This window comes from Notothenia rossii (genome assembly GCF_949606895.1).
Source record: "Notothenia rossii genome assembly, chromosome: 3".
NCBI classification, from domain to species: domain Eukaryota; kingdom Metazoa; phylum Chordata; class Actinopteri; order Perciformes; family Nototheniidae; genus Notothenia; species Notothenia rossii.
Genome location: NC_136901.1, coordinates 18,753,245 through 18,776,052, shown reverse-complemented (window position 1 = coordinate 18,776,052; position 22,808 = coordinate 18,753,245). Strand labels below are relative to the sequence as shown.

Here is a 22,808-nt window from a genome sequence, read left to right as displayed (position 1 = left end):
AGACCGGTGGCTCCATTTGTGGTTGTTTTAGAGAAGTGGTTTGTCAGGGAAAGCTTGCCTACATTGTGGCTTTACTTTACAACTCTGAGTGATGTCCTTTCCTCTTCCTGTCTTTGGGTTTGTCTTCCCTCTCTCCCCTTTCCTCTCACTTCCTGTCTGCTATCTCTTCAGGGCCCATTTCAGCTCCGCGGAGGCCCCACAGCTTCCACAGTGGCTCCACTCCAGCTGAGGGCCTGGAAGCTTTTACCTTCACCCCTCCTAAAGCCCCCTCTTTCCTCTCTGCCTCACCCTCTGATTCATCTCTACATACTCCCACTTTCCCTGGTACCTCCCAAACAGGTATTACATCATTAAATACAAAGAATGTGATTGGTTTCTAATCGACAAGACTATTCAAATGAAGGTATACATATGGTGCTGTTCAGTGGTCTTAATGAGCTTTTCAGACTGATGCTGCATTCCCATTAAATTGAAAATATGGACATAAGCTCATATTTAAAGATATACCATTCATTCAGCTTTTATCTGTCTAAGCCGGTATTCATGCTGTGATGGAGTCATGACACCCTGCCGACATGTACATTTTTGCCCATTTTGCACTGGTGACATTCATTTAAGTGCATTTTTAATACAATAAATTAACAGGGACTTGAACAATTATTTGTATTTATTAAATTACAAATGATTATTCTCTATTTCTTTCATTTGTCTTGCTTTCTCAGCCTGTCCCAGTGTCCCTTCCTTTTCTTCTCCGTTCTCCTCCTTCGCTTCATCTTCAGCTCCTCTCAGTCCCTGTCCTCCTCTGCCTCCTCTGCCTCCTGCTCCCAGAAACCCTAAAGCTCGCCCCTTCTCAGTGGGGGAGCCGGGCTCTGGCCTCACCCGGCCCACCAGCCTGCCTTCGGCCCCAGAGACAGGTACAGGGAGGGTCCTGTCAGAGGCTAGCTCCCACCTTCCAATTCAAATACCTGTCACTTCTGTTTCTCCCTCATCCCTCCATGTTCTTCCCTTCTCTTTCCAGCTTCCTGGCAGAGTGAATGGAGGCCTGCTAAATCTCAGGCTCCTCTAGCACAACCTGCCATTTCTCCTAAGTTCCTGCATCTCTCTGCCAAGGACCCTGGAAAGCCTGCAGTGCTGCAGAAAAAGGAGATAGAGACGCCATGTAATGCTCCACCTTTAACCCAGAGTTCACTGTTATTCAGCCTCACCCTCCCTGCTCTACCTGTGTGTCCTTCATTTCCTCTTATCTAAACCCAGTTCCTCCTCTCCTGTGCGAACATGGTATTTACGTATTTACAAGCTGCCTTAATTAATCAGTCATCAGAATGAGTTGAGATTCATTTAGATTCACTGCTTATTTGATCTAATCAAACAGTGCCCAAGTGGATTTGAACAGGTCAAGATTTGGTCATGACTCTCATTGGATTTAGATTTGTTCACATGCTGTATTTTCCTTTTGAATCAATTCCACATACAATTTCCTGCTTCCTTAAATACTCACTAGAAAACCAAAGTTGGATCAATCCGCAGCTGAAAATAGTCCCATACAATTGATTTGATTCAGTTGAAAGTTTGTTAAAAGCTTTAGTGGCCTGCTGTTTTAGGAAAGGAGAAACATTAAAGAGGTCCTATTCTGCTATAGGTATGTAACTGGTCTGCAAAGTTTCAAATGTTCTTTCTTTAAAGAGCTTCTTTATAGAGGGGTAAGCAAAAGTCATCCATTTCATCCCATGCTTTTTCCATGGACCATTTTTGCTCTTGGCTCCTCATGTGCTGCTTCCTTGGACATTTGTTCATGTTCTGCACTACCTGTTGTCGTCTCTTTGCTAGTTACTCACTGAGCTAAGTGACTGCTACGAAGAACAACACAGGAGAAAATGCTTGCTGAACTTATTTAGCTAAATATAATTTAGTTATGTGTCATTTATATTCCATCTTCAATTCCCTCTATCCTTTTCCTCCTTCCTCTTTCCCATGTGTTCCTCTCTGTCAGCTTCAGCCTCTGTGCACCCTGGCCCTTCTTCAGAGCAGAGGCTCCAGGGAGGCTCTGCTCTTGTTCCGTCCTGGAGACCCCAGGTCCCTGCTGCACTGCAGACGCCCTTACCTTCTCCCAGCCCTCCCTCTGCTCTCATATACTTTTGGCCTCCTCCTTCTCCTCAGCCTCATATTTCCCAAGCTGCCATACCTTCTCACAGTGGCCAAGATGCAGGTACACAATCAAAAGGGATGCTCCACTGAGTGACTAAGCCTCACCAATATATGAGCACATGTCTCCCCCTGCTGGTTTTCCTCATAAAAGCAGAGAAACAACACAACATGGTCGCATTTAAACTTCAAGCTTTTTATATGTAATCTCTCTTCCATGTTTTCTTTTGATTTCAGAATTCAAAAGACAGTTGAGTACGTTAAACGAAGAGGACAACCAGTCTACAACACCTACAAGTGAGCTTGAACACACATTGAGTAGAATAAGTGTCTGTTTTTATGGACCACACAGCTTTTTAACTGGAACAAAAATGCCTTCATGTTGTTCAGCCCCTGATCCCAGACTGCCGCCTAGCTTTAGGACCGAGTCTTCCAGGGCTTCAGAGCGGAAAAGCGACGCACAATTTGGATCTGAGGTTGTTATGGCATCAGCAGGGTAAGTTCATATAAAAGGTTGCTTTTGGTCTGGTTTGGTGTTTTTTGAATATTTGGTGTGGTTGGCATGGCTGTAAAGGAATAATCCACCCTCTGATACTCCAACACTTGTTTTCAAAAAGTGTGGTGTTGGATGTTTTGTACGGGTTGCATATGTAAATAGTTGAGCAGGGTTGTTTATTTGAGACATTGGAAGTAGCAGTTTGATTGAGAATAGGGATAGGGTCCAAAAGGCTAGTAGAAGTATCTCAATTTGGCACGGTTGTGTCTAATATTTTGGAGCCTCTTCAAAATTATTTATCAGAAAATGTGTAACAGGCAGGATTTTGTGAAAGCCCAAGAGCAACAATAGTAGGACCCCCTTTAACCTAGTGAGAAACTCCCTCTGGAGGGAACAGAGGGATTGTAGCCTTTGCAGACCATTTACATGCACACATCCTACAGGGAAGGGACAAACCCAAATATAAATAAAGGACGTCAAAGCCATTGACTGGTTGTTTCCTCCCAACGGGGTGCAACATTTATTCATTTCAATGTGTGAAGCTTAACTAAACAACTGGTGATGCCATTCCGCTGATCAATGAGACTTCTCTTTGTCTTGCCTGACAACTATTTGGCATTTCTTGAATTTATCCTGGAGAAGTACAATGCAAAGCAGATTGCTGCCATGTGTATTTAACATGTTAGAGCATTTGGGGTAGATTCTTCCTTTAGTAATATGATTTCCATTTAACGTTAATTGCACTGCATGTTATTGCTACCAACTTTCTTTTTGCAGTTTGAACATGATAATATCTTGTATGATATATATATATCTATTCCATACTTACATTTGGCAACTATGGGATATAGGAGATAATCACTGGCTGTATGTTGAGAGAAATGGTTCTTTTTGCCAAACATTTTTCTATCTTAACATGGGTTCTTTTTTTTTGCTTGACCCTACACTGACACACTTATTAACTTGGTTCTATGTGGAAGCTAAAGTCTGCACTAAGTGGTTCTCATCTTTTTGCAGATTGCAGTGTTACAGCTTTTTCAAGCTATTTACCTTGATGCTCTTTGTCTGACAAACAATGTCTCTGAATCTAAGGTTGAGCTAGGCTGGGTTTATATGAGGTTAGGGATTATTTGTCTTGATGTATTCCAGTCATTTCTGGTAGAATATGGTCTACAACCTTCATCATAATTAAAGTTAAGCACAAAAGACTTTGTTAAGGCCAGTATGGTACCTGGGACTGTCAAAGCAGACCTGATATTTATACAAACAAAAGATTGTACAGATAATATATTGTAAGCTTGAGGAGATAGTAAATAATGACATTAAAGCAAAGGAATGTTTTTTGATAATTGAATCAAATGACTCCCTCCACTATGGAAAGGTTGACAAATCATTATTTGCGTGTGCAGGTTTGTATTAAATGACATGTAAGCATGCACGGCTGCCATTAGTTAAAAAGCTTCTATGTTACCTGAGCAGTGCAAAAATGGTAGAACCAAATAAAGTAATTGGCTTAGGAAGAGCCAAATATATTTTCTGAAGTAAATAGATTGTAAAATGCAAATTCAGTTCCATTTAACAGAATTAGCAAAAGGTAGCTAAAAGAGGTAGCTAATGTAGTGTAGCATGTTTTGTATTGGCCATTAATTGGTCAGGCTTGGATTTGTAGTTTTGGCACAAGATACTTAATCCCACACAAACACACTCCTCATTTGTTTGGTTTGAAAGAAATTCTGGGAATCTTACAAATAATTTTGTCTCAAACTCGATTACGTTAACTAGAGAACTCTGTTACGTTATATAGAAAACTCTATTAACCTCAGACGACAACAAGACAGAAAATAAGAAGTATGCTACGCTAAAATATATAGCATTAAAAACGAGATATAAACATTTATTTTACATCATATATTTTTTGAAATATCTTGTTATTTTCAATGTAAATCTGATCTCTCTGTTGAGCTGCTTCTATATTTTGGCTTTGTTTCAAAACATACAAAAGATGAGTTATTACGCTGCTTGTTCAGTTGCATGTGAAATAACATGGTTTATGCGATTTTTAAAAAGGATTCTTTAAACGTTAAAAAATAAACGAGAGCACCCCAGTCAAAGCCATGTTAATGAAGCAAGTTCCAAGTGATCTGGCAGTGCATTTTGAGTGAACATTATACTTTAAAAAACTGCTGCCTAGCAAGGACTGGCCATTCCTTCTGTGGTTCCATGTCACATTGCTAATTTGCTTGTTCGCTTCAGTTGAATTCTGTGATTATACATGGACTGGATATGGAGTGCATTACTGCCGTGCGGACCTTCCTGATTACGTAGCAACATAACTCAGATCTTCATTTGTTTGTCCCTCAGACCTGAGAGCATGGCCTCACAACTGCCACTTAGCCCCAGAATGCCCGTAACCCCAGGGCTTAACTATTTTGAGATGCCAACAACAAAGATGGATCAAACCGAATCATTGCCAACAATGAAATTAGCCCAAATCCAGCGAACAGTACCTCCCTCCCTTACTGCACCTAAGCAAAACCCTGATCCTCAAGTTAACACATCTGCTTCAGTCAAGGAGGTCCTGGATAACCCAAGAAGTCACAAGAAGTCCAAGATATCCATTCAGTTAGGGAATCCAATAGCCCAACCAGAGCTGGTTAAAAATGTACCGGTTACTCCTACCAGCCCCCAACCTACTTCCAGATCACTCCAGGGAGCTTTGTTGCACTTCCCTCAAACTGCTGCAACCTCTGACACAAAAGCAATAGAAGTGACTCTTAAAAAAGAAGCTGTAACTGATTTGGGGTAAGTTAAATACCCATGGTATTGTCTTGAACATGCATCTCAGTTCAGTATGAATAAACTTAACACAAAAAGTAAGGACATTTGTGTTTGGTAGATTATTTCTTTGTTGTATCAATGCTTTTTGGCAAACAATCTTATACCGTTGGACAGCCTGTTCTCTTACCTTTCAAATGGCGTCACATTTGTGAGGAACATGCATGTGTGGGATGAGCAGCAGAGCTGAGTATGTGGGTTACGCCCATGGAAAATGGGACAAATCTCCTGTGCCAATGCCAAACAGCTTTTTTCTGTTGACTTTTGTTTGGGGTTGTTTGGTGGATTGGATGATTAAAGTCTGATGAAACAAGACTTATTGGGAACAATGTATTTATTAACAATTGATTAATTTAACAAGCAGCCTCAGTAGCATGTGGAAGAACCAAACACAGCCACAACAGCCTCTCCTCCTCATGCTGTCACCAGCCTGGTCACACACTGCTGTGTGATGGCATCCCATTCTTTAACCAGCATTTGTCCCAAGTCAGCCAACGTGGTTGTGTTGGTCCCTCTGGACAGCACGCCCAAGATGATCCCACAAGTGTTCAATAGGGTTGAGGTCAGAACTGCAGGCCATCCCATCCTCTCCCCTCCTAGTCTATCGGTGCAGCAATCAGCAAGGCGTTCTCCACGTCTTCTCCACAGTGTGACCCTACGATGTGCCGTAGGCAGAATCTGGACTCATCGCTGAACATAATGTTCCTCCACATGTTGAGGTTCCAGTGCTCTGAACATAATGTTCCTCCACATGTTGAGGTTCCATTGCTCTGAACATGATGTTCCTCCACATGTTGAGGTTCCAGTGCTCTGAACATAATGTTCCTCCACATGTTGAGGTTCCAGTGCTCTGAACATAATGTTCCTCCACATGTTGAGGTTCCAGTGCTCTGGACATAATGTTCCTCCACATGTTGAGGTTCCATTGCTCTGAACATGATGTTCCTCCACATGTTGAGGTTCCAGTGCTCTGAACATGATGTTCCTCCACATGTTGAGGTTCCATTGCTCTGAACATGATGTTCCTCCACATGTTGAGGTTCCATTGCTCTGAACATGATGTTCCTCCACATGTTGAGGTTCCAGTGCTCTGAACATGATGTTCTTCCACATGTTGAGGTTCCATTGCTCTGAACATGATGTTCTTCCACATGTTGAGGTTCCATTGCTCTGAACATGATGTTCCTCCACATGTTGAGGTTCCAGTGCTCTGAACATAATGTTCCTCCACATGTTGAGGTTCCAGTGCTCTGAACATGATGTTCCTCCACATGTTGAGGTTCCAGTGCTCTGAACATGATGTTCCTCCACATGTTGAGGTTCCATTGCTCTGAACATGATGTTCCTCCACATGTTGAGGTTCCATTGCTCTGAACATGATGTTCCTCCACATGTTGAGGTTCCATTGCTCTGAACATAATGTTCCTCCACATGTTGAGGTTCCATTGCTCTGAACATGATGTTCCTCCACATGTTGAGGTTCCATTGCTCTGAACATGATGTTCCTCCACATGTTGAGGTTCCAGTGCTCTGAACATGATGTTCCTCCACATGTTAAGGTTCCATTGCTCTGAACATGATGTTCCTCCACATGTTGAGGTTCCAGTGCTCTGAACATAATGTTCCTCAACATGTTGAGGTTCCAGTGCTCTGAACATAATGTTCCTCCACATGTTGAGGTTCCAGTGCTCTGAACATGATGTTCCTCCACATGTTGAGGTTCCAGTGCTCTGAACATAATGTTCCTCCACATGTTGAGGTTCCATTGCTCTGAACATGATGTTCCTCCACATGTTGAGGTTCCATTGCTCTGAACATGATGTTCCTCCACATGTTGAGGTTCCAGTGCTCTGAACATGATGTTCCTCCACATGTTGAGGTTCCATTGCTCTGAACATAATGTTCCTCCACATGTTGAGGTTCCAGTGCTCTGAACATGATGTTCCTCCACATGTTGAGGTTCCATTGCTCTGAACATGATGTTCCTCCACATGTTGAGGTTCCAGTGCTCTGAACATGATGTTCCTCCACATGTTGAGGTTCCATTGCTCTGAACATGATGTTCCTCCACATGTTGAGGTTCCAGTGCTTTGAACATGATGTTCCTCCACATGTTGAGGTTCCAGTGCTCTGAACATAATGTTCCTCCACATGTAGAGGTTCCAGTGCTCTGAACATGATGTTCCTCCACATGTTGAGGTTCCAGTGCTCTGAACATGATGTTCCTCCACATGTTGAGGTTCCAGTGCTCTGAACATGATGTTCCTCCACATGTTGAGGTTCCAGTGCTCTGAACATGATGTTCCTCCACATGTTGAGGTTCCAGTGCTCTGAACATGATGTTCCTCCACATGTTGAGGTTCCATTGCTCTGAACATAATGTTCCTCCACATGTTGAGGTTCCATTGCTCTGAACATGATGTTCCTCCACATGTTGAGGTTCCATTGCTCTGAACATAGTGTTCCTCCACATGTTGAGGGTCCAGTGCTCTGAACATGATGTTCCTCCACATGTTGAGGTTCCATTGCTCTGAACATGATGTTCCTCCAAATGTTGAGGTTCCATTGCTCTGAACATAATGTTCCTCCACATGTTGAGGGTCCAGTGCTCTGAACATGATGTTCCTCCAAATGTTGAGGTTCCATTGCTCTGAACATAATGTTCCTCCACATGTTGAGGGTCCAGTGCTCTGAACATGATGTTCCTCCACATGTTGAGGTTCCAGTGCTCTGAACATGATGTTCCTCCACATGTTGAGGTTCCAGTGCTCTGAACATAATGTTCCTCCACATGTTGAGGTTCCAGTGCGAGTGGGCCTGAAGGTGAAGGCAGTCATGGCAGTTCAACTAGCAGCCGTACGAGACCGGAGAGTGGCTGCTGTTTGGCATTGGCAGAGGATATTTGTCACATTTTTCATGGGCGCACCCCACATACCCAGCTCTGCTGCTCATCCCACAAATGCATGTTCCTCACAAATGTGGCACCATTTGAAAGGTAAGAAAACAGGGTTTCCAACGGTATAAGATTTATTTCCAAGAAGCATTGTTACAACAAAGAAATAATCTATCAAACACACATTTCCTTACTTTTTGTGTTAAGTTTAGTTGCAATGCAAAAGTATATAATGATGTAAACAGACTTTCTAAAAAGAACACCAGCCATTTGACAACAATCTTTGGTATACTTTGTTCCTTCAGAAATGAAAGAACGTCTGCCTCAGTGTCATCTTGTCTCAGAGATGCCAGTTCTGCTTCTTCTCCAATGGTGATGAACAAAATACCTGATGTTCAGTCTGGAGACTGCTCCATTGTAAAAATCCAAAAGAAAAAGAAGCCAAAAAGAAACACACAAAAAAAAAGCCCTGTTCCAATACCCGTCATGGACCAGACCACTATCTGCAACAGGACTGTTTCAGACAAGGTCTCAGCACAGCAGGCCACAACAGACAACTTATTAAAACAAAAAGAAGATTTTAAAGTAGATTTGGCATCATCCTACAAAAAAAGCTTTGATGCATATGGTTTGGATCCAGAACATTGTATGGCAAATGGCAGAACTGAAAATGATGTGAGGTCAACCAATGAAAGACCAGTGTCTGAAAAAGATAGCAGTATTACGGGGGGACATGTGGTACCAAGCCCTGTAGTAAGTGTAGATGTAAAGTGTGTGTCCATATCTAAGGTGGAAGTTGGTCCATTGTGTACAACAGGGTTTTCTATTCCTTGTTCGCCGTCCACTATACAACCTAAATTTCAGATTGAAGGAACAGTGGCAAGTATGATTAAATTACACTCAAGCTGCCCACAATATTCCAAGATTCCTGGCATGGCGTCTGTTCATCAGTCTCAAGTTATTACTTGGCCTGCTGATTGCAGGTCATTGTTTAAGGAGTTACCCATAAACATACTTCCTTCACCCCTTTCTTCAGATTATGTTAGTTCCTTTTATGGGGCTAGTACAGGGATTGCAAGTATGGTGGACTTAACTCCGACCTGCCCCAGGTCTGCAAGTATTCCTGGATTCCCATCTGCTTTAAAACGTGAGCCAAATATGACTTGCCTTTTACCTATATGTCCCAGAGTGTGCAGCATTCCAGGTTTAGCTGCTGCTGGATCAGCGACCAGATATGAAGATATGGTTTGGGACAGATGTTCTCTATGGAAGAAACCATTGCAGATTAAAGAAGCATTTATTTCGCAAATGTCATGTGTTCAGGAAAGATCTGTGGGTGATACTAAAGCCATGGTGACTATGTTGCCAACATGTTGTACTAGGGCCAGTGTTCCAGGGTTTCCATCTGCACGTCTGCAAAATGTTTCAAATACTCCAAATATGGTCAGTCTACTCCCAACATGCCCCAAGCAGTCAATGATTATAGGTATGCCAAGTAATCACAGATCTATTGTATATAATGATACATGGCATATTTTGAGGGAATGTATCTTAGACAGACCATTGAGCGGTTATATTGTTCTGGTTCAGGGAAAGTCATATGAGGATAAAGAACATTTTAATCATATGGTATATATGTTGCCCTCATGCCCGTCGAGAACTTGCCTTGTAGGTATGCCCACAGCACCCAAGAAGTTTTTACCAAGTATTGTTAACCTTGCACCTATATGCCCTAAACAGACACAAACTGTTGGTATGCCATCTAAAGATCAAAACAATTCTGATTACAAAGATTGGCGTACCATGAAACGGTTCATCAACAGAAAACCAGAGAAAATAACACCAACTTACATTGAGCAATGGATACCAAAAGAAATTCCTAATGATATGGTAGCTATATTGAGAAGCTGCCCACAAAAAGCCGACGTTGTTGGCTTACCCTCTGCTCCACGACAAAAACCCAGTATGGTTAACGTAATGCCTTCATGTCCCATACAAAGTAGGGTCCCTGGTTGGCCTTCAAAAACTGGACAAAAACTTGGTTTGTCCACTTGCAATGAATGGTTTGCGGATAAAGGTTTACAGTGCGAGAATCCATTAATCAAAAAGGAAGTGCACATTCTGAATTCAGTTTTGTGTTTTGATAAGAACACTACTCAAAGTATGAGTGCAATGTTACCCTCTTGCCCTGAGAATGCTAGGGTCCTTGGGTTTCCCTCTGCTCTGACATTAGCAGATGGTACAACTATGGTGAATGTATTGCCTAGTTGTGCAAAGGAATCTAGAATTTCTGGAATGCCAAGCAGAGACACCAGCAAAAAATTAGGGTGGCCAATGGAAAGTAAGCCACTGCTACTCCCTAGGAAATTATCTGCAGTAATGTTAGATTTACAGGATGTTAATATGTTCTATTCTGATAGACATACACTTATAAATATGGTATCAATATTGCCCTCCTGCCCACAGACAGCCTGTTTACCAGGTTTTCCATCAGTGCCATGTCAAGTGTTGGCAGATATACCAAATATGATAACTCTGCTACCTACTTATCCAAGACATTCTAGGGTTTGTGGAATACCCTCTCTACTCTACAGTGAGGCAGAATGGAGTGTAGACAAAAGCCCAATTTGGGAAAAACCATTAAGAAAGCCAGGTAGACTGTCAGTAATAAATGACCATAAAATGCATTTAAAAGAAAAGGCGTTGTTAAGAATTATGGTATCAATGTTGCCACCCTGTCCGAAACATTCATGTATACCTGGGATTCCCTCTAAGGCTTTAAAGAGACCAGGGAAAGTTGTGAGGGAAGAAGCTCCCAGTATGTTAAAATCCTTGGCCACTTTTCCAAAACACAGTAACATTTCAGGTCTACCTGCAAAGAATATTGCAAAGGACAATGGCTGGTATATGGATAAGGATGTAGTTTGGGAAAACACATTCAATAGAAGGATTGAAAATGTACCTGTCAAAGAAATGTCATATAGGGACAAATCAATAATGCTGAGTATGCTTCCATCATGTCCACGACAAGCCCTGACCAAAGCTGTTGATGACATTGTGGAAAAACATCCAGAAATGTTACAGTTGCAGTCATGTTGCCCACAACAGTCACGTATCATTGGTTTCGCCTCAAGAGTTTCAATTATTTCTGATTCTAAAGTAGTGGGATGGCCAGTGGTGACAATTAAGACACCAGGGGATCTTTACACCACAGATCATTCTAACAAAGATATAATAATGGCAAGCGTTTCTCTTAAACGTCCTCTTACAAAAATGTCTCTCAGTTCTGGCCTCACAGCAGTTCCACCACCTGGTGTAAACCGGCTACCAAATATGATAAATATTGTGCCATCTTGCCAAAAGAAAGCTTCTGTTCTTGGGATACCATCAACACATGTGCATCATTCAGAACAGGGTTGGCCAGGAACTAAGATAAGTGTAAAGCAGAGGAAAAACCTCATGACTTGTAAGCTTTCACTGAAAGAACAGCAAAGAATGGAGATTGAGTCATCAACCTGTCCTATCAAGGCCATGGTTGAGGATTTACCAGCATCAAATTCAGAAATTCAAGTGCACCAGCAATCCTTCATAGTTAATGGGAGTAACATATTGTGGGATGATGCCAGTCCAACTAGATTAGATCTTGACAGAAAGAAAACAAAATCGGATGTTTGCTCAACTTTGGAGGAACATAAAGATGAACGGGGCTTTTGGATACCGATTAAGGAACAAGAAGAAATAGCTGTTCTAGAAAAAGGGTGAGTGAGATGGAGATTTGAAGTTGGAGTTCTCTCTGTGATGTCAGCGGGTTAGTTTTTGAAACATTTGCCTTTTCAAATGTCTTTTTCAGAAATTTGCATTGCAGAATGTGGCACTCCACTCCTGACATGCCACTTATCTTGAGTGTTAGGAAGAGGTGGGTTGCCTTGGCTTGCACTGTGATGCAATGATGTGATGCATAATGCATTGCCTCATCTCAACACAATCTGACTGAAAAATGTGCATTTGTTATGTGTCATACTTTGAGTAATTCTGTGGTTTATACCGTTTTTTCCTCTTGTTACTTGTATTGTTTCAGTCCCAGAGGTCAAAAGCATATTCAAGAAAAACAGATATTAATGTATGAAAAGGGCAAAGAAGTAGAAACTGCTGTAGTGAGCGTGAAGGGTTATGGTATCATACCCTTAGAAGAGTCAAATACTCTACATACAACTTTGCCGGTAGAGTCTTTGGACATCATTCCTAAACCTTATGACACTGTGGATCAAGGGTGTATTAGATATTCTGATAGAGGGTAACTGTGAGAGGCTAATACACAGCCTCTGCTCTTGCCAGTTTGATATAGGTGTATTGTTGTTTGTTGCATGGCTAATTGTTATAATGTCCACTGAAGTTGTAGCAGTAGTGGGCAACATGGTGTGACAAAAACTATAATGGCAGTAAAACAAAAGTGCAAGTTAGTTTATAAATCCATCCTTAAATAAATCGGAATAGAAGTCAGTTTTCAGCAAATCATGAATTATTAAAAACATTATTGATAGTTTTTTGTTATTTGAAGAGTTTTAAATGTTCAACATTTAGATTTTCTACATAACTCGGGAGGTAAAAACTAAGTTATCCCAGAGATGTATAACAACATCCAACATCTTAATAAAACAAAAAATGTCAACAGAAAGACAATAATGACTTTTAGGAACTATGCTTTTTGATATACTTTATTTGTTGATCAAGTCTAATGTTGAAGGAATGTTAACTCGGTACTAATGCTGGCTTTACTGCATTGGCTGTTAAATGTAGTAGTTTATTCAACACAAATGTGTGAAAACTGTGGCATGATGTTTTGTTTGCAGTGCAGCTTTTTTAGCTCAAGTGAACGGTTGTTTTAATACAGGCTGTTGGAGTGAATATCATTTGTTAAAATTGCATGCTTGAGAGTTGATTAGATTATTTGTCTTAAGAATGATGATGAGAAGTAATATACAGTTTTTTATCAGTCATTGCTATCATGTATGAAATAGATGTATCTTTCTAAATAATTCATTGAGGTACACTGTACCAGGCTTGGATTAAGTTTTGATAAATGTATGTAGAATTACAATATAGCTTATAGAAAGGCTCTATTATTTGGTATCTTTCAACAATACACTTTGACCTTTATTTTACCTTCTCTTCAGACATGAACACTTGGGTTCACAACAGCCATCATGCCCAATTGTTGCTGGGGCAGAAGAACCCCCATCCCGAACCAAAATAAATAATGCTGAACAGCAGTTACAAAGACATCCAAAAAACATGACTATACTGTGGGAAGAGCTACCAAAGTCGACTGCAATAAAATGCTCTACAGACAAGATCATATTATGGGAGGAGCTACCAAAGGTGACTACAGATGTTTCTAGAAAAGCATCAGAGACTGAAATGAAAATGATAAAAGACATGGTCAGTGTCTCTTCAATGATGTTGTACACTGGTAATGAATTGAAGACACGTACAGAACCTGGGATTGCAAATCAATTAACAATTTGCCCAACAGCGAGCGGCATATTTGAATCCACAGCAACTGCTAAACAAACAGATCAAACCCAGCTGGACAGAGAGTCTACTTTCGAGACGCCATCAAAGGATAAGGCAATGGGAGGAAAAACGTTTGCCTGTCCACCCACACAATGTGTGCCATCTTGCGTGAAGACTGAAACTGAATACAAACAGTCCACTTTCTCCGAAGTCTGTCCCAGTCTCACAAGAATTGCTGGCATGCCATCTAAATTGCCTGTAAAAGAGAAACACTGGCTCCTCGATCCAAAGCCAATCTGGGAGAAACAATCAAAAATAAATGTAATATTCATGCCATATGCATCAAAGGATGATACAAAGGACACAAAGGAAATGGTCTTAATGCTACCCTCTTGTCCCAGAGAGGCCAAACATCCAGGGTTCCCATCTGCACCACAAAACAGTTCAAATATGGCGGATAGTTACCCTGGTAGTTCAAGTGTGTCCAGTAAAGCTGGTTTACCATCTATCAGTAACAGATCATTGGTATCTCAACAGGAACCACTTCTGCAAAAGAAAACTGACCTTGTTGTCGTACCAGCGTCAATAAAAGAAGAGAACATTGAACTAATGAGAGCTTCGTTACCAACCTGCCCAAAATATTCTTGCATACCAGTCATCCCTTCAATTCCACAACATACGATAGCACATTGCGGATCAGATATGATGAGCCTTTTCAGCTCTTGCCCCAAAACTTCTTGTATTGAAGGTGTTCCATCATTAAAAGAACATATGAGCAAAAGCTGGTCTACAGATCACAAACCTTTAGTGGAAATATATTCAAAAATACATGTAGTCATGATTGAAGAGAGACCTTACCATGAAGACATGAGGGCCATGTCAGCTTTAGCTCCAACTTGTCCAAAAGAAGCTTGTATCCCTGGATTTCCTTCTGATCAGGAACCTACAGTAAGCTATAACAGATTTAGTAGGGTCAATCTCCTTCAATCTTGCCCAGCTACCTCAAGTATGGTGGGTTTTCCTTCGATGCAGAACACTGACAGCAAAGATTGGAACACTGTTTATCAGCCATTATGTGAGAAGCAAATGAAACGGGAATCTGTATTACTACTGGGGGACGCCAACATGGACAACGACATGAAAGGAGTTGTTTCTCTTGCACAAAGTTGCCCAAGAGAATCACTCATCCCGGGCTTTCCCTCTGTCCCTAAACCGAGGAAGATTGATGTTGTTGACATGACAAATATGGTCAGCCTTTCAAGCTCATGCTCACAAGCATCACAAATACCCGGATTTCCATCATCTCATACTTCAAAAGATTGGAAAGTGAGCAGGAAACCATTATTTGAACCACATTTGAAAGAAAAGCAGGTGTTGTTTTTTGACAAATGTGAAGTTCAAAAGAAATCAATGAAAGCAATGGTTTCTCTTGTACCATCCTGTCCAAAAGAGGCACTTGCACCAGGATTTCCTTCTAATCCAAATTACAGAACTGTGTGTAGTGAACCAAATATTATCAGCCTTTTTACATTGTGCTCACAAGCCTCCAAAATACCTGGATTTTCTTCAGTTAATGTGGATATGAGTGTAGGATGGGTAGCAGAAAAGGGGTCATTGCTGAAGAAGTTACCAAAGAAGAGGGTCATATTTGACACACCAAATGGCAGCAAAAAGATAATGAAGAATATGGTTTCCTGTGTACCATCCTGTCCTAAAGTGTCAAGTATCCCTGGTTTCCCATCTACTCCAAATCCAAAAAAGGTGTATTGTGGACTAAATGTATTCAACCTCCTTCCCTTGTGCCCCTTGGTGTCTATCATACCTGGATTTCCATCAGTCGAAGATCACAAGGAAGAAGGATGGGGTGCCGAACTGGGTTCATTGATGCAAAGACCTCAAAAGAATATTCCGTTTCTGAATAACAGCTCACCAATTAATGTAGACAAATCCAAAAACATGCATGCTTTGGTTCCTTCTTGCCCAGTATCATCAAAGATTCCAGGCTTCCCATCCATCTCTCAATACAATATGCTGAGTCTTGTACCTATTTGCAACAGTGTGTCCAATCTCCCTGGATTTGCATCCTTTCTAGGGGCCTCAATATTACAATGGCCTCCTAATCCACATGCATTGTGTGATAAGCCTATAAAGAGCACTGTTTTTGTGATACACAGTCCAAATCAAGATGTAGTAACTGCGAAGACGATGTTTGCCTTAGCACCATCTTGCCCAGAAGCATCCAGAATCCCTGGCTTCCCCTCGGCACCTCAAACTAAATCCAAGATTGAACCCAATATGATACGCTTTGTACCTAGCTGCTCTATTGCTTCAAGTCTCAAAGGGTTTGTGTCCATGACTACACACCCAAGCATAGGGTGGCTAAATGAAACAAAACCAATTTTGATAAAGCTTCGGGAGAAGAGGGCACCGATGATGATGTCACTTGCTGGACAGGATGAGCTAAATTGCTACAATATGAAGGGCCTGGTGACATTAGTGACAACCTGCCCTAAAGAGGTCAGAGCATGTGGTTTCCCTTCTGCTCAAGTTGTTAACAAACCACCAAACATGGTCAGCTTATACACATCTGCACCATGTGTTTCATGTATCCCAGGATTTCCATCAGCGAGGAGGCTTAGTTCTGAATGTACAAATATACCATCTAAGACAACACACAGTAAGCCACTGTTTGAAAAGCGGCAGATTGAGAAGCATCTAGTCATTGCAAATCTTCAAGCCAAAGAAAAACATGAACAAGATGAACCAAAGTATATGGTAGCAATTGTCCCATCATGTCCGAATTTAACTCGAATCCCTGGGCTCCCCAGCATTTCCCAACTGAGTCCAACAGAGAAGGAAACATTGACTATTCCATTCCCTTGTTGTACAGAAAGGGTTACACCACATGAATTGCCTCATGTACAGTCAACTCAGTCGCACCTCAAGGATCCAATAACTCCTGGTGTTCCCTCTACATCTTTTAGCCTCCCCAGCACAGAACTTGCAAATGGTGAGACTTTCAGTGTGCATTTTCAGGTCACATTCTTTTTTCTTTATCCTATCTTGTTTAGTGTATTTGACTATGTTTGCTTTCATGACAGAGGAGAAATTCAAAGGCAGTGCAAAGCAAAGCATAGACCTATTTGTAGATCATGGGTAAGTAAAAGAGCCCAGTGCTCTTGCATTGTTTGCTGTGAAAGAGGTCAGTTTAGTGCTTGCCTAACATGGACTGTTTAGACCAATAAACCATTACTCTAGTGAATTAACAATACAGTGCATGGTAAATTCCTGTATTTCTGTGAAGTCTGTATTTCATTACATCTTTTATTGCTTTGCTTTCGTGACCTATCTGGATAATTCTTTAACATTCGATGTATCTGGGTCCTCAGCAAATCACACATAGAAAGAGGTGTTGCAGAGAAAGCCCAGACAAGGAAAAGAACATTGGACCCATCAGACCCAGCAGGAGTCTTGGATTGGGAAGTAGTGGAGGCAGAGGGAATAGTTACAGAAAAACAGACCAAATCCTTTTTGTCAGCAAAAGAGGAAGAGTCTTCAGGATTAGTAAATGTTATTGCGGGTGTTTTCCACAAAGGGTAAGTGTAGGAATGCTGTGAAATGAACTGTTTTCAGCATGCAACATAGTATGCATAAATCATTTTGTAACCCTACATTTCACGGCCCACTTCTCATACATTAAGCTCATTCTATTTTTAAGTGCAGATTTCAAAGTTTTGGTTAATATTAATTTGGATACATTTGCATGGGAATTGATTCTACTTTCTCCGATACTTATTGTTTTATATAATTACCTACATGTAAATAGAAACTGTTGCTTTCACATGGTTCCAGGTTTCAATTACTTACTCCAATATCCATGTCTCACAGTTATGAAACAGTAGCATCCATTTTGGGGCCATCTGGCTCCGCTCTAGCTGAAGTGGAGCACCAACCGAAGGCTGTCTCTTCTATGGATCTGAAAGACAAGAGAGTGACCCCTTCAGATGAGTCTTCAAAGCATTTTGTGGACAACACTACTGCCATACAAAAGATAGAGGGCCAGTTTCAAGACGTTCCCCCCCAACATAACACCGAATATCTCACAAGTGCTGAGCCTTACATGTTGGACTCTCCATCACCTACCAGCGAAAGTGATGACGGGATTTCGGTTTGTTTAAACATGAAGAAATGGCCACCACTGACTGAGGCAGATATCTCTAAAATATCAGAGGAAGATGGTGAGCAAGTACAAGAGGCATTTCTTGATCATACAAAGGAGAGATCACTCACAGGGCACGACTCTGATCAAACACCTGTAGACGATGGAAGTTTGTTAGCAAGGCACCAGACTGAGACAGAACAGGATGAGGTTAGGACAGTGTCAACTCTTCCACAGCTGGATAAAGGGTGAGTGCTGGGGGACAATGACCCATTTAAGTGTTTGGTTGCACGGTGTGATAGTTTACATTTTCGGCATTTTCTGCATAACATTGTCTCTTGTTCTGCTTATGAGCACTTACTTCTTCGGAAATCGTAATGGACAGCTATTTGTGATGGCAATAAAGATTGGCAAGTGATGTAGAATTGTAATTTTGCCTTTTTTGTTGCGTTGTACGTAGATGTGGTCTTTATGTCCTTTATGTGCTGCTTTGTATTTTCAATGAGGTATGCATATACACAAGTAAAGCTGAGTATTTACAATGAAAGACAGTTTTTCGCTTTGCAATGCGTAATAAGATTAGGATGCTGTCTTTCTGGTTTGGTTTGGATTATGTGGTTGGAAATGAGGTGCACCGTACAACTATGACAAAATAAAAAACAGCACTTTTTTTAAGCTTCTCCTTTCTTTTCTTTAAGACCTCAACAAACACATATGGAAGGAGTTTCTGCCACTTCCCAGCAGCCTACATCAAATGAGTCACTGACAGGTACAAATGTTCACAAGGAGATGCTAATGGACAAGCCTGCAGGTTTTCAGGACATAAGTCCAATTGGACCACAAGCTGACTTTGCTGTCCCTCAGCGAGGCAGAAAGCCAAAGAGAAAAGTTCCAGACCCTCAGAAGAAAATGTTTGATCAGAAAGACAAAACAGTACCAGTACGAGCTCTCCGACGGAAGGATAGTTTGACACCAGACCGCAAACATAAAACTGATAGTTTGACAGTCAAGCCCCTACCTGAGGTTGTTCCAGTCCAGTCTGAAGGAAGAAATGCTGCTGATGAGATACAACCTGCAACTGATCCATGTTGCGACCTCAACAAACAAGACACAAGCACTGCTCTTGATGTACCTCAGAATGCTCATGCTGAAGATGAACCAAACACAGGGGACTATAGGCAGAAAGAAGAAACAAAATCAGTTCAATCTATTGTTGTTGTTGCACCTCCTCGTGTGAAAAGGAGAGATAGCAGTTTGCCACCTGTAAAGCCTCCGAGGAGAAAAGGAAGTGTCACTAGAGACTCATCTGTTCGAAAAACTAATGACCAACAACATTTGAAAGCCCAAGTCAGTTGTTCTTTGAACACTACGGGTCCAGTTTCTTCTCAACCTTGTGAGAGTAGGTCTGGCGCTCCATGTACTGGAGAAGATTCTGTTGGGAGTGCCTCTCTGCAGACAGACGCAGAACTGGTCGGTTCAAAGCAAACCTCTTCTACCCCAGGATCGCCCAAGAAAGACAGTAATGCAACTGTCCAGGCCTCTTTTCCAAAGGAAATTGAGAGCATCACACCAAAGCAAGAGCCAGATACATTTTGTGCTAAGCAAACTGCTTCTCTCTCCATTATCAAAAAGATACGTCTTCCAAAACGCAACAAGAAATTGACCTCAAGCAAATCTGGCAAAATTGAAACTGACGAGATATCTGTAAAACCCGTCCAGATCGAAAACGCAATAGAAGAAATGAAGCAGACAAACAATGCTGGTGACGCATCTGTTGATAAAAGCAACACCACATATTGTCAGAAATCACAGGATGCATCAGAGATAGCAGAATCAGAAATGGGCAAACAAACAACCCTTCAAACCGTTACAGATATGGCAAGCACGTCTACAGTTTCTCATGTTGAAGATGCAGAAAGGGAAGGGTGTCCTTCATCCCTTTCCTCAACAACTAAAGAATGGTCAATGGTGCAACACAGCAAAGGCGTCCCCTCTCCTCTGGGTGATAAACCTTCTACATCTACTGAAGAAGATGCTCCTGTAAAGTTGAGGAGAAGCAGGTTGATCATTGAAAGCATCGTTCAAGTAGAGGATGGTCATATTTCTGAGAAACCATCAGGAGCTTCAAGCTTGCCCGTACCGAAACCACGAGTAAAGAAACGTCTTAGTGGTTCCTTTCCAGATGACATTACAATCTCTGGTTCATCACCTTCCTGCCAGGAAGACAAAGTAACCGACAACACTTGTCTTGGATCAGTCCAACAGAATAAACAGTCAAGCTTGCCTGTGCCATTGCCACGGGCCAAGAAACGTCTAAGTGCAACTTATTCAGATAGCCCACCACCTATAGACAATGCATTCCCCATAGAAATGGAATTATCTCAGATAAACCTTGAGGATACATCTGCCACTAGCAAGGAAACAAAGGGAGGCTCAACATCATTGGATTCAAGTGTGATCTCTGAAGTCCCGGTCCAAGGAGAAGATGGTGCTGCAGAGTCAGAGTTGGAACAGGGAATGCTAGAAGCAATGGGAGAAGAGGACTTTACTCTGGTAGACTCTGTTGAAGATACTGAGAAGGCTTTGGATGAAATCATTAAAGGATGGACCTTTACAGAAAAACCTATTTCAACACGTGACTCAGAGAATGCTGCAAAGTTGGGGTCTGAGCAGGCGGACATTGAAAAGGTCCTGGGAGGAGAGGTCGATATGTCCCTTGCTTCCACTGTTGCATCTTCTCAGGATGACTGGCTGCATGTAGCCAATGATAAAGACAATGATAAAGACAGTGAACTAACGGAAATAAACTCAAGGAAGGAAATGAGGGACGAAGAGTTGGACTTTGGCTTTGAGTCTGTAGATGTAGACACTGGTTGTTTACAGGAGGAAAGGTAAGATTAGTCGGTCGACATTTATTTGTGGGGTGGGGGTGTAATCATATCTCACTAACGCTGCACAATAGAAATTCTCATTTCCATTCATTTTTTCTAATGATCTAATATGGTATTTTTAAAAGGTTTCAATTGTGAAAATCATCAATAAGCAGTGTTTTGCTTTTCATCAAATTAATGATCAAATATTAGTTGAACTTATTTCTTGCTTTGCTTTGTTTTTGTGTGTCTTTCCAGGAAAAGAGAGAAGTCAGCTGCTGCCATCCATCAAGGGGGTGAGCCAACGACACCTCAGAAAATACCTGCAGATGGGGCTGCCTCTATGGAAGTAAGTTGCACTTATCAATAAATATATATTTTTAAGATTGATCAGAAACTGTGTATAAGAATATATCACCTGACAATTATCCCTAACTTTGCAATTCCCTTCATCTTAAAGAAGATCATTAGCCTCTTTGCGTTTTTTGTTTTGGTTTAATTACCTGCAAACTCTATTGCAATCAACCTAATTACCAGCAGCAGAACATGTTGATGAACCTACTATCTACCTTCCCAGCACCAAACAGCAGGCAGACACAGTTAGTGACTTGGCTTACTGTGGTAGACACATTACCATTGTTACATTGTGTTGGGCTATAGACAGAATAAATAACTTGCATTTGGCAAGTGTGTTTGTCTCCAAAGTGACAAACACACCATTATGTAATAGTCTTTATTCCGTCACAGGCTCTAGCTCACTTAATAGTTTGGGGATTATTTGGTCTTAAATGTAATTAACATTTCAATAATTCACAATAATTGTCATTTTGTGTGTTCTAGGGCTTTTCGCCCAGTCCCAGCTTAGTAACATCCAGTCAGTCTCTACTGGACTGGTGTCAGGAAGTCACACAGGGTCACAAGGGATTGAAGATCACCAACTTCAGCACCTCCTGGAGAAACGGCCTCGCGTTTTGTGCCATCTTACATCACTTCCAACCAGAAAAGATGTAAGAAACATTTGAAAATACTCGGTCCAAAGGTAAAGATTTGATTTTAATCTTCTAAATTCACCATTTATTTTGTCTTTCTTTGTGTAGTAATTATGAAATGCTGGACCCCTATGACATCAAGATCAACAACAAAAAGGTGAACTGTTAAATACATTTCTAACACAACCTTACAGTAATGTCTTTGCATGTGGTAATTCCTAATCTGATCTATTTTTCTCCATTTGGCAGGCTTTTCATGGCTTTGCAGAACTAGGCATATCGAGGCTAATGGAGCCTTCGGACATGGTCATGCTAACAGTGCCTGACCGCCTCATTGTCATGACCTACCTCAACCAGATCCGCACCCATTTCACGGGCCAGCAGCTCAGTGTGCTCCACATAGAAAGGGACAGCAGCGAGTCCAGCTATGCAGTAGCAGGGGACAGGGATGTTCAAGAGGACCCAGAGGCCACCGCTCGCTACTGCGCCCAGAGGCTACAGGAGGGGGGCACAAGTCTGGAGACCAATGGGACTGCAGCTGCAGCAGAGTCGGACAGTAACACCGGGGAGGTCCTTCCACCTCCCAGAACCAAACGGGTTGCTGGAGCAGGTGGGGCTAAGTTACCAGTGGCCCCACCAAGGACTCACTTCCTGTCCAAGACTGGTTTCTCTCATGTCAAAGACGCTGATCTGGTCAAGAAGCGTAGGTCACAGCGAAGGAGTGGGTCATTAGAAGAAGGAGACATATCAGTGGTATTATACCTACTCGTTTATCCCTTTTTATTCTTATCATTACATTTTTCTCTTTTACTTATCTGTAATATATCACTTTTTGTGTCTGCAGGTTGTTGAGGGGCAAGAAGACAGTATAATCAGTCGGAGGAAGTCGGACACTGGTTAGTCCAATTCA

At 41.6% G+C, this 22,808-nt stretch overlaps 1 protein-coding gene across 7 annotated transcripts in view; it reads left to right on the top strand.

Moving 5' to 3' along the window:
- The window catches only part of ehbp1l1a (EH domain binding protein 1-like 1a), a 59,107-nt gene that overhangs the window by 30,024 nt on the left and 6,275 nt on the right, over positions 1–22,808 (top strand). For 2 of the 7 annotated variants that reach the window (XM_079671699.1, XM_079671700.1), the window contains 19 exons: positions 172–339; positions 723–914; positions 1,019–1,159; positions 1,991–2,206; positions 2,380–2,439; positions 2,533–2,638; positions 5,000–5,440; positions 8,672–12,124; positions 12,217–12,282; positions 13,541–16,890; positions 16,982–17,036; positions 17,270–17,476; positions 17,769–18,287; positions 18,738–20,930; positions 21,168–21,258; positions 21,750–21,916; positions 22,007–22,055; positions 22,148–22,651; positions 22,743–22,794. In XM_079671699.1, coding sequence (XP_079527825.1) covers positions 172–339; positions 723–914; positions 1,019–1,159; positions 1,991–2,206; positions 2,380–2,439; positions 2,533–2,638; positions 5,000–5,440; positions 8,672–12,124; positions 12,217–12,282; positions 13,541–16,890; positions 16,982–17,036; positions 17,270–17,476; positions 17,769–18,287; positions 18,738–20,930; positions 21,168–21,258; positions 21,750–21,916; positions 22,007–22,055; positions 22,148–22,651; positions 22,743–22,794 — 12,030 coding nt within the window. Of the gene's footprint in view, positions 1–171; positions 340–722; positions 915–1,018; positions 1,160–1,990; positions 2,207–2,379; positions 2,440–2,532; positions 2,639–4,999; positions 5,441–8,671; positions 12,125–12,216; positions 12,283–13,540; positions 16,891–16,981; positions 17,037–17,269; positions 17,477–17,768; positions 18,288–18,737; positions 20,931–21,167; positions 21,259–21,749; positions 21,917–22,006; positions 22,056–22,147; positions 22,652–22,742; positions 22,795–22,808 lie in introns of those variants that run through there. The other 5 variants (XM_079671703.1, XM_079671702.1, XM_079671701.1 and 2 more) reach the window with 5 other exon arrangements.